We start from the raw sequence: 11,927 nt of genomic DNA, 5'->3' as shown, positions 1-11,927 counted from the left end.
TGCTGAGTCACCACCTCACAGCCTCTATACATAACTCCACACAGGACTTCATCTCCTCAGCTCAAGCCCTTAATAAACACACACACACACACACACACTGACTGCTGTTAATCTGAACTAGCAGAGAGTTTAAGACCTTGGTCTGATGTTCGTGAGACCTTTTCTTCCAATGTGACATGTCAGTCTTAAAGCTGTCAGCCAGGACTGCGAAGTGGAAATTCAGAGCAGGTACAGTAGTGAATCACAGCTCAGTCAGTGGTGCAACAACATGACATTGTCCTCCTCATCGGTCGCGTAGAGCTGAGCCACGACGCGGACGTGAGCGATCTTCTTCACCGCCTTGTGAAACGCCTGCTTTATGTCCTTTGACTCGCCTGTTGCGATGCTGATTAGGGTGCTGACAGGACGGAGGGGGGGTAAGAGAGTCAGGGGGGTGGGGGGGGGGGTGGAGGAGGGGAGGAAAGACGGACAGTATATTAACGCAAGACGGGAAAGGAAATGTGCTCCCCTAAAACATGAAAAGAAAGGATTCATTAAGGGAATAGCTCGACATTTAGGGAGAAACACTTTTGCTTCCTTGACAAGAGATGAAACAAGTGCCTGGAGTTGATTAGCTTAGCTTAGCATAAAGACTGGAAGCGAGGGGAAACAGCTAGCCTGGCTCTGTCCAAAGTTCAAAAATAAGACTAACAAATGGATGGATGAATAAAAAAATTTGTGAACTTCTGACAGAGTCATTCCAGCTGTTTTATTTTGTTGTACAGACTGGAACTAATCTTCTCATCTAACTCTCTAACATCTAACTTTTAGTATCTGCATCTATTGTGTTTCTTTCGTCGTCTCTACACCTGATGGAGATCCTTGTAAGCAAACATTTTTAATGCCACAACAGAGGAAAGTGTTGCACAAGTTCATCAAAGTGGACGTTTTAAACGTTTCAGCTCAGTGTCGGCGCACGTCGCTGCTGCTGGATGAAAAGTTTTACTTACGAAAATACAATAATTTTGAAGTTTTCGTGCGGCAGCAGCGACATGGCATGACATCTTTTCTTTAAAAACTTGTAAAGTAGAAGAACTGAGTTTTGTAAGTGACAAACAATTCAAGATGGATCCCCCCATCTCTGATGATTTTATGGACGAAATCCCCACATTCCTCTCTTGAACTGTGTCTAGATGTCGCTTCTTTTAATTTGCATTTACTTGTACTCTTGAAACATGATCCACTCAAAATTTCGAAAGAAATCTTTAGTGCAAAACCTGCAGCAAGAAGCTACTGGTCCGAAACTCCTTCATTTTGCCAAAATCCAAAGTTATTGAAATTTATCTACACTCATCACTTGAAAGCAGATAATGTTTATGTGTCTATTTCCCCAACATTTCAAACAAAAGTAAAAAAATAAATAAATAAAAATGATATAAAGCCACTGCAGCAGTACCAGCTGTTTCTTATTGTGGCCAAGATTTCCTCCTAAACTCTGAATGAGTCATGTTCAAGATGCAACTAAATGCAAACAAACTGCAGTGACACCTTAAGACAGTTCATGCTAACAAGTCCCCAAAGTATGTTTGCCTAAGGACGAGTCATGTTGCCAACCAAGAAAGTAATGTTATACATTTTTTTATAATGCATAACATTACCTCAGTTTTTCTTCTTTGCAAGTTGTTCCTGTTGTTGTTTCTCGGCTTTCCGTTTCTTGTACTGGGCTATCTCGGCCATCTGCAGCCCGTGGGCCATTTGCCTGTTGGGAGCAAAGTAAACAGTATGAACACAGCACACACACACACACACACACACAAACACACACATATATATACAGAGTAGTCCTGCAACGACTCGGTTGCTCTCTGCAATCAACCTGCTAGATCAGCTAGAAGGTTGTAGCCACTGTAGAAGTCAAGAAATGGAGCTAACGTTAGCATCAACAGCTGTTTACTTACCAGTCTAGAAGAAATATTATGTATATTCGCCAAGAGTTGTCTCCAGTGGTTAAAAGCAACCCTCTTGTATAGCTTCGATTCCTCTCACTTGTTTTCGTCTATTGAAGTTAGCATGCTAACCAGCTAGCCCCAGCCCGGTCAGCCCATCTCGTCACTTTCTGATACCGAGTCACTGTAGTGTCCAGTCTGCCCTTAAGAAGTGGTGCTGCTCAGAGGATGCACTATAACCTCATGTCTTGGAAACGCACGGATGGTTGAAGCTCTTGGCAAGACTGGTGAGCAAACAGCTGTTAATGCTAACGCTAGCTATGTAGCAATTTAGCAAAACATGCATGTCTTAGCTCCTTTTAATGGTTTCAGGTTCAATTTCATTCATCATTTCCTTGTTAGTGAAACATTAGTTTAGTAAAAGCTACAGGCTCCAGAGTTATGTCTGTCAAACACATTGAATTTATTTTCTGTTACTTGGAGCGTAGAAATGCCTCCTCTGGCTTTTTGTCAATGCATTTATTTATTACAGCTCAAGGATGAAGAACATGCTCCCTCATTCTGAAGGGCAGACACTAAATCTAACATTTACAGTAGCCTACGGTTAATTTTTTGAGTGTCAGTCCCTGCGAGAATAAGAAACCCACAAATGCAATCTGTCCTGCCCAGGTCTATCAGTGTGTGATGTCCTTTGAACAGAGGTGAAACTCATGCATGCAATAAAAACTGTGTAAGGACAAGTACAAATGAGGAGGAGAAAGAACAGTCGTTCCTACCCGGACTTGAGCTCTGGAGGAACTGGCAGAGGTTTGGTAAATCCATCTCTCCCTACAAGCCAGAAGGTCTCCTCTATTCCTTTCCCCTAAGAAAGAAAAAACCAAAGATACAAAGATACTGCATGTTGCTGTTGTCTGATCTTGTTGTATAAATCTTGTCCCTGATAGAGGGTCGTACCTTGACTTCTGTCCTGCCTCTTAATTCTACCTTGTAGCCGAGATTTAGGTCCCGCAGGACCTTCACTGTACTCTCGTGGACATGGATCCTGTAGGCTTCAATGGAAGTAGCAAGGAAAAGGCATCATAATGCAGCTCACAGCAACGAGCATCTCGCACCAAATACGCAAGACTTTAGTCTAAAACACAAGACTAAATTTTAATTGATCCCACCAGAATTAATATTAAATATAAGACTGCAGCTAATGTCTATAACTTACGCAACCCGGTGGCCTCCATACGAGAGGCGGTGGTCACTGTGTCTCCAAACAGACAATAGCGAGGCATGGTCAGACCCACCACACCTGCTACACATGGACCTACAACACACAGACACACACACACACACACCAAGTTTAATGAAGGGGTTTGGATGGAATAAATATCTCTTCATTATTTTTTATAGCCTTTGGGGGCATTTAGTTAAAGAGGTGATAATGGAGAGATGACAGGATGTGCAAAAGTGGTCCCACATAATGCATTTTATAACAATTATAACATGTATTTCTAACACAAATGTGTTATTTTAAATGAAATTTTTTTTTTTTTTTTTGTCAGTTTATGTTTTTTAAAATTACAAGATACGCTTTCCATGTCTCCCTTGGCAACCACAGAAGTACCTTCACGCCCAATGCACCACAAATTCTAGCTAAAGTCTTCACAGTAGTGAAACACCATCATCTGTCACCTGTGTGCAGCCCTATGCGTATCCTGACAGGAACATCAGGCATGTGTCTCATTTTGAAGGTTCCCACAGCGCTCAGGATGTCGAGAGCCATGTTAGCTATTTCTGCAGCATGACGGTTGCCATTAGGGACGGGAACCCCGGACGCCACCATGTAAGCATCACCGATCGTCTCCACCTGGAGTAGAACGAAACAGAATTAGCAACAGTGTGATCCGAAGAGGTTTAAAGCCTGAGGGTGGAGGTTACACCTTGTAGACATCGTGGTTTCCTATGATGGCGTCGAAGAGCGTGTAGAGGGCGTTGAGCAGGTCGACAACCTCGATGGGTTCGCTGTTGGCCGAGATGGTGGTGAAGCCGACGATGTCGCTGAAATAAAGCGACACGTGGTCAAAATACTCTGGTTTGACTGTGCCGCCCACCTTCAACGCCTCCGCCACAGACCTGAAGGGGAGGAGAAGAACAGGTTTTCAACGTTTTTGGTTTTAAGCGAAATATCTTGACAACTATTTTAAAATTTGGTGCAGACATTCATGCCCCCCTCAGGATGAAGTGTGATAACTTCGGTGATCTTCTGACTTTTCATCTAGCGCCATCATCCAATCAAATTTTTAATATGGTTTGTGGACAAATACCTACAAAACTAATGACATTCCTGGACATCCTCAGCTCTACATTGTGTTTATGTTAGCATGCTAACGTGCTAAACTGAGATTGCGACCATGGTAAACATTGCCTTCTGAGCCAAAAAAAAACCCCATGCTTTTACATATCAAAAATCGTAATTAGTATTTGGACTTAAAGTGCTTCCCCTTATGACATTATAACGGATTTATTAACATATACATATTCTACAGTTTTGTTTTGTACGAGTGCGTGTTCAAGTTAACTCACGGAGGCAGCATCTGTGTCAGCAGCTTCTCCGTCTTCTGCTTCTCGATCTCCAGCTCCTCCGTTCGCTCCCTGATCAGCTCCTCCAGGTTGGACGAGTACTGCTCCAGCATCCTCAGCATGGAGTCTATGATGTTGGTCTTCTTCCCCTTGTTGATGTTCTTAAACTGAGACGAGAGGAGGCAAAAGTACAGAGGTCACGAAATAAGAAGTATCTTGAATCACGTCTTGAGTCGGCTAACAATCAAACCAGCCTACCTGGTCATGGATCTCTTCAAAGCTGGGCCTCTTTTCCGGTTGTTCGTTCCAGCACTGTTTCATCAGCTGGATGCACTCGAACGGAGCGTAGTCCGGACTGACCACGGGCCGACACAGAGGAGGGGGCTTACAGAGCTTCTCTATGATGTCTAAAACACAGAGAAATATCTGCTATTGTATCGCCCTGTTGTTGTTTTATCCATGCTAGCAGTTTTGCTCTCGAACACGTTGCTCTAAAGTGAAAAAATCTCCATCATTAATCCATCCAATATTTGCAGCGATGTTTCAGTCGACACCATAGTACTGGTATTAGATTGCTTACCCATTAGCATAGCCTCAGATTGCTTGCAGTTTGTTCTGACTTATATATAAAAAGAAAACTGTCCAAACCAGAAAACAGAAAAACAAAGCACAATGCACCTCTATTGTCCTTGATTTTCAGGTTTGGGAAGTGATTGTCTTGCCTTCAGCAGAGAGGTCCAGCATGCAGAACGGAGGTCCTCTGATCACCACCTCCTGCATGATGATGGCGAAGCTGAACACGTCACCAGGCAGAGTCCCGTGAAGTCCCGGCTGCCCGCTCCTCAGGATCTCTGGAGCCGTCCACAGCAACTCTGGAACAACAGCGAACTCACATTACTTTGCTTCTGTAGCGGCAGCTCAGACAAATTGTCTCCACTGGCACAAACCGAATGTGACCCTGGCTCATAATCTGGCCTGTTCTCTCACCGTCTGCAGGTGGTTCGATGTAAGGGAACCTCTGTGACTCCAGAACCTCATTGTAGCCGTAGTCTGTCACCTTCAGGACAAAGCGGCCATCCACCACACAGTTACGGGACTTCAGCCGAGTGTGCGACACTCCGCGGTGGTGAAGATACTTCATACCCTGAGAAAGAAAACGAACAGGTTGGATTGTTTTGCAGAGGGTGCTCAGATGGTATTCCTACAGAGAAAAACAGTGAACACTTCCAAGAAGTCACTGCCCTTTAATGTATGTTAACCTTAATCATATCCAGTAGCAGAGAGGACTTGAACATCCAGTCGAGTTTGACGTCGTCATTCAGCAGCAGGTCCTCCAAGCTGCCTCTGGAGCAGAACTCGGTCACGATGGCGAACACGCCACAGTCGTGAAAGAAGCCCAGGAAGGGGTTGACGTTCTCATGACGCATGTCCTTCATCTGCAGATTAAAAAAAAAAAAAGGTTGGTGACTTAATTTTTCAAACTAAAAATGACATGAAATTCACACTTTGTCTCACAGCAGCAACATCACGCACCAGTTCAAACACATCGCTGGTTTTGGGGTTGATTCTGCTGAACATCCCATCAGGAAGTCTCTTCAGCCATGCCCAGTCACCCTGCAGAGGAGGAACACCAAAGAAACGCAGGCAGTCGCATTAAGAAACGGCTTCTTTCTCGTCTTTTCAAGATACTAAAACTAATTGGAGTGATTTTGTTATTAAAATGACTCGCGTCACCTGGTAAATGACAACATTGGTGTTCTCATAGGTGGCCGGGGATTGGGTGGAGACTTGTGAGGCAACGCTGTGGTCCGACACGCTCCTCATGCCGCTGATTCTGCTGTCGTCCAGACTCAACTTCTGTGGAGAGTTAAGTTCAGGATGTGAGACGATTTTTCAATCATAAAAAAAAACCCAATAATTTTGATGATGACGTCTGATTCTAACAGTTGAAGACACCCACTAAAAAATAAAAATGTATTTAATCAATATCAATACATCAAAAATATACAACTTCCTGTTTTATTTATTTTTGTAATGAATACAAATTGTCAAAGAGAGGCTGACCTTGTTGCTAAGTGACGGGTTTATGAATGTGACATCTGCCAGAGTCAGCAAGATCTTGTTCGGACCCTTGACCAGTCGAATCTGATTGATGCGTCGCCTAGGCAACAAGAGAGAAGGATTAAGGAATGAATGATAAACTAACGGCTGTAGATCAGAATCTTTTCACCTACAAATATCAATTTTAATCTATATTGATACTCTACACTTCAAACAACACGACTTCCTGCTGACTTTGTACCTGATGCAGTAAATCACTGCTACACCAAAAATACAGAAGACGATGGCCCCAAGGAACATGCTGAAAGTCGTGAACGGATCCACACCTGGAACAGAAAAGGAATAGTTTTGATTGAAGTTTTTGAAGAAAATAAAAACAGATTACAGAATACAAACGGTAACCTTTATTTGTCAGTCAGCATTTCCAAGGACTTTGAATAACTAACCGTATCCAGCCTTCTAGTGAAATGAGTGCACATCTGTATAATGTAAACCTAAAGAAAATATTTAGACAAACTATATTTAGTTCCTTTATATGCATGTATGCATGACATAAACAATTCATGCTAAACAGCTTTTAGGAAATGCATGTGCAGGAATATGTTTATTCACAGAGTCCTTGAATGTCTCAACATTAAATCAAAACAGCACCACATAGCTTATAAATGTAAAGTATATATATTTGTGTGTGTGTGTGTGTGTGTGTGTGTGTGTGTGTGTGTGTGTGTGTCCTCACCCGCTGAGCAGAGGACTCCAGGAGTAAACCAACAGGACGAGTCCCTCCAGGGTCCGGAGCCTCGAGGGAAGTGGATGTCTCGACCCAGGAAGCGCACCATACCAACCTCCATGTCAATCCTGTCGTCAGTCAATGTGGTCATTATTATTATTAGAAGAAGAAGAAAATTATATTACTATTAGTATAAGTATGTATGTGTACCTGTACACTGGCTTCAGCTCCCAGGAGAGTCCGTCTGTGTCCAGTATGAGGTAGTCCAGCAGTGCTGCTCCAGAGCTGTTGGTTTTGATTGGGTGGCTGAAGCCCTGCAACGATAGTAAGATATATATATATATATAATTGGAACTGCCCTTTTTATTATGGTCCTATCAATTTTTTTCTCGAGCTTCTCTGTCTGTTTTGAATGATCACTGTTTTCCTCACACCACTCAGTACCTGAAAGGCCAGGTTGCGGGTGTGTCTTGCCAGGTTTCCTCCAGACATCCACTGCCCAGACTTCCGAACTCGATGCACCGCATGAGCCATGAAGAGGACCGAGCTGTAGATGGTCCCGAAGAGCGGAGACACCTGCAGGGCACAGATTTCAGCTCACACTGCCTTGATCAAAGGGGCATCTCAACAGCACGCACTCATTATTCTTCCATGCATCACCTGCTCTGGCTTCAGCGTCCTCGCCACCTCTCCCCTCTCCACGGCCTCTCTGTAGGCCTCGTAGAACGACGTCTGGGGCGAGTCGATGGTGACGGTCAGCACGGCGTCGTAGGCCCGGAGCAGCTTGCTGTTGCTCTTCAGAGCAGGGTAGGAGACGTTGCGGTAGGGAAGGCTGTAGAGCAAGGTGTCATAGGGCAGAAAGACCAAGGAGCCGTCGATCATCTGCATGTCGTAGGCCGTCTCCAACAGGAGCTTCTGGACTCCGCCGCCGATCAGCGCCGAGTGCATGCAGAGGATCACAACTAGGATGAAACATGACATTGATGAGTTTGAAACTCTGTGTCCTTGAGAAGTGATAGTGATATGAGTGGGTGGAGTGGAGGGATGATGCAACAAAGGTCCCCGTACCCCGAATTTCTCTCATCTTGCGAACTTTGGCCAGAGTTCGTCTGATGCCGTGAGGTGTGTTCTCCATAAAACTGACCAGTCTGACCGGCAGACCGTGGCTTCTCAAGGAATCAGCTACCTGAACAGGACAGGGACGACACACACCAGACGAGATCCATGAACTCAATGAGGATCTTTATGTCTCAGCAAAGTGTGGTTTCCTCATTCAACAACTGTTTTTTGTTGTTGCAGAATCAGAAATGCGAAAGCTAAAGCAAATTCAAACCTTGGTGGCCGTCTCCATCCAGATGGCTTCTGAGGAAGAGATGATGGCGGTGTGGGCCCACCTGAAGTAGTTCATGAGGCTGAGCAGCACCCAAGTGGGCCTGGCCATGGAGCGGGCGAAGGTTGGGTGGCTCCGAACATCGTCCAACTCATAGCCAACGCAACCCCAAGGAAACAATGCCTGGGCGAGAGAGAGAGAGAGAGAGAGAGAGAACAAATGACAAAATGAACCTGTCAAAGCAGGAAAAGACAGGAGAAACAACTACATCATGGCATCTTTAACGTGTACACTCATATCTTCACCCACTTTGTTCCAGCCTTTGCTCAACATTGAAGCAGCATCACAGTAGCCGGGGTTGGCAGGTCCAATGTACCCCGAGGCCTTGGTGTTGAAACCCATGAACGCCTCCAGCGCCCTTGATGTCTCACAGGGTTCCTGAAGAGGCAGTTCCAATAAATCAATCAGTCAAATGAATCAATGAACCAACTAGCCTAGTCATGAACTACCTTTGTATCTGTCCTATGATCCTGTGAAAAGGTTGGTTGCACGTAGAACGTCAGATTTTCAGACTTATCCACGTATCAACCAAATATCTTCAAAGTCAAAGAAGGCGCAGGATCTGGAAATACTGAGCAACACTTCCGCTTTCTGATGAGAGTTAAGATCAGCCTCGTACCTGCAGCACAACGTAATCGAAGGTTGCGGCGTAGGGCAGGGAGGTGTCCTTGTTGATGCGGTTGACGGCGAGCTGTGCCGCCACACTGGGAAGGGCCTTGGCAAACAGAGGGTCACACCCCCACGGTCCCACCACCCCAACCCGGAACCAGGCTCCCTGGGCCGGGCGGGGCAGTAAGCACAGGAGAACCAAGAGGAACCTCAGGAGGCCGCGGAGGGATGGATAGAGCGGAGCAGAGCGGGAAGGAGGCAAGAGATCAGGTGAGGGAGAGGGAGGATGGGGAAGGTGGGGTAAAGCGGGGGCAGAAGAACGAGTGTTGTCTGGTGTCTGCTGCCATGTTTGAGGTATGGAGATGAAGGCACGGTGCTGTTGTCGCATCTCAAGGCTCACGACCTCCAGAGCTCACAAGAACCTGGAGGAGGAAGGTGTGAGAAGAAGAAGAAATATTGTACCATAACTTTTGTTTTATCCACTTTACCTAAACCTCCAGAAAGACCTTCAGCACCCATCCGACAAATTTTCTAGTGTGTTTACGTGTGGATTTTTAGCAATTTTGTTTACAGTCCTTGATTCAAGGATATTTTCTTTTCAAAAAACACTCGAGGACCAAATGAAATCCAGCTCTGATTTGGAGGGAAATACTGTTTCCGATTCCGAGTGCTTCAAATACGATCTCTCTACAGACACCTCCACCAATTCAGCAATGAGATGTATTTTCTCAGAGACGAACAAGGATAGTTTACAGCCGATTGTGAATGACTTTAAAGGTTTGAGTTTCACTCTAATTTTGTATCATGTAAGAGCACTGTCCCTGGCTCAGGGAGCTGTAACAGGATTATCAGATGAGACCCTTTCATTCCTGCACTGTATCATAATCCTTGTGTAGAAATCTCGTCATGGTTACACTCAGTAAATCAAATAGGTCAGGCCTAAAATGTCTGATGTTACATGTCTGATTGTAATGTGGAATTAAAACCTGTGTGATCCACCGGTGGATGAACAAACCGAGACACTTACGGAGCCTTTAAAGAGAGTTGTTTAATTTTAATAATTTGATCTGATGATGATGTTTGTCTTGCTCAGTCCTGTCAGATACAACAAGCCAAGTCATCCTGTCACACACCGACAGCATGAGCGAATCCGGCAGTTCTGCTTTTGCCATCAAGACTTAAGTTTAAGAGTCAGTGTCGTCTTTTAAAGGACTTCTTAAAACTCACTTTGCCAGACCTGCCGTTACATACAGGAATTTTCTCGAATGATTTATTACCTTGCACTTAAATTTAAAGAAAGCTGGGTTTATTTGTAATTAAATATGCTACAGAAACAAAATGTCCTTGCCTCGCTTCCTCTGCGCTATTGCTATGAGTTTCCTACCATGCATTGATGAGATGGACAGGTCTTGCTTCCTCTGCACCACAGCGAAAGTTTCATCACTTTCCCTTTTCTTTACATCCAGAAAACAAATCGCTGAATTACTTCCTCACATTCGGGAGCCAACATGGTGCCACTGCGTTGTGACGATACATACATCTCAAGACGGTTTACAGCTCATCCACGTGTGTGTGTGTGTGTGTGTGTGTGACTGTGTCTGTTTGAGATGACCTAGAACAAGTGTGTGACCTGTCCTGTCAGATTATATCAAATCCAATCAGGACCATTGTAGGTGTAAGCTACACCGACTGAGTATGGAGAAGTGAGAATGATGATCATGACCATTAATATTATCATCATTAATATTTTTATTATTATTTTATTATTTAGCCTTCTAGCCAAATAACATATAGGAGAGAATACATACAGGATTTTAGAAATACTGAGGCCATAACTCCAAAACATAACAATTAAAAATTGTTCAAAAATGTTTATCCATTTAACTACTTAATATATATATATTCAGGTTCATTTAATAAACCGTCATGGACACATTGACACACCGTGAAGTTCTGTCCAGTCAGACACCAGAAGATATGTGATTTACTTTCCGTTTTACGACCCAACCTGCGGACCAGGCGGCTCAGAGGCAGTAACGCATGTGGTCCAACTGAAATCCACATTATTTTACACAGTATGTGGCCACGGCTGACGCACATGTGGTATTCAACTGTAGATTCATCATCCGTCCCCAATGTGGCGAACAGATGCAGGACTCCTCTTTTTAATTATACAAAAAATACCTTGAAATGAAAAACGTTTTGCAGACTACATCTTCCATATTTTAGATTGCTTTACTCTTACTGCATTATTTAATTAATGTTTATTTATTTGCAGTAAAAGTAAATAAATTAAATAAAAGTTGTACCCTACTGCAACAACATTAAAATAATATTTATTATTATGTATATGATTTTCTCAAATCTATTATTTATTTTTATTTGGAGAGGTGAGAGCGAAACTATAACCACTGACATCATCATGATCATTGATATTCACTAATGCAGCACTAGTGCGGCGTCCTGGTCTGTAGCACAGCGGCATGTTGTGGCTTTGTAATTCATCTATTTTTTACTCAAAATAATTTAACATTTCATTTAAAATGATCTTCTCAGGTATCTCACTCAGCACAGGAAGTAGATATCCTAATAGCTCTACAACTGATTCACCATCTTTGGGTAAAAGGATGATTTTAGAGTCTCTGGA

At 43.8% G+C, this 11,927-nt stretch overlaps 1 protein-coding gene across 1 annotated transcript; it reads right to left on the bottom strand.

The window, feature by feature from the left end:
• Positions 1 to 325: 325 nt before the first annotated feature.
• On the bottom strand, positions 326 to 10,546 carry gc2 (guanylyl cyclase 2). The gene is made up of 24 exons (XM_056369346.1): positions 9,291 to 10,546; positions 8,921 to 9,049; positions 8,615 to 8,794; positions 8,350 to 8,467; positions 7,942 to 8,243; positions 7,726 to 7,857; positions 7,492 to 7,595; positions 7,291 to 7,409; positions 6,796 to 6,880; positions 6,558 to 6,654; positions 6,228 to 6,350; positions 6,027 to 6,107; positions 5,753 to 5,929; positions 5,481 to 5,637; positions 5,216 to 5,365; positions 4,752 to 4,900; positions 4,497 to 4,660; positions 3,854 to 4,046; positions 3,606 to 3,780; positions 3,139 to 3,237; positions 2,880 to 2,974; positions 2,702 to 2,787; positions 1,638 to 1,738; positions 326 to 397 (listed from the first exon to the last, which is right to left on the bottom strand). Exons 1-23 carry the CDS (start codon positions 9,666 to 9,668, stop codon positions 1,639 to 1,641), a joined length of 3,393 nt encoding a protein of 1,130 aa, XP_056225321.1. The 5' UTR covers positions 9,669 to 10,546; the 3' UTR covers positions 326 to 397; position 1,638.
• Positions 10,547 to 11,927: the final 1,381 nt, after the last annotated feature.

This window comes from Seriola aureovittata, chromosome 23, assembly GCF_021018895.1.
Source record: "Seriola aureovittata isolate HTS-2021-v1 ecotype China chromosome 23, ASM2101889v1, whole genome shotgun sequence".
In the NCBI taxonomy this organism is placed as follows: Eukaryota; Metazoa; Chordata; class Actinopteri; order Carangiformes; family Carangidae; genus Seriola; species Seriola aureovittata.
This window is presented reverse-complemented; position numbering and strand designations above follow the sequence as displayed.

Coding starts and splice junctions, on each gene's coding strand:
- gc2 (XM_056369346.1), bottom strand. CDS start 9,668: ATGCGACAACAGCACCGTGCCTTCATCTCCATACCTCAAACATGGCAG. Junction 6,351..6,557: donor ACCCGTCACTTAGCAACAAG/GTCAGCCTCTCT, acceptor AACTCTCCACAG/AAGTTGAGTCTGGACGACAG. Junction 3,781..3,853: donor GAAACCACGATGTCTACAAG/GTGTAACCTCCA, acceptor GTTCTACTCCAG/GTGGAGACGATCGGTGATGC.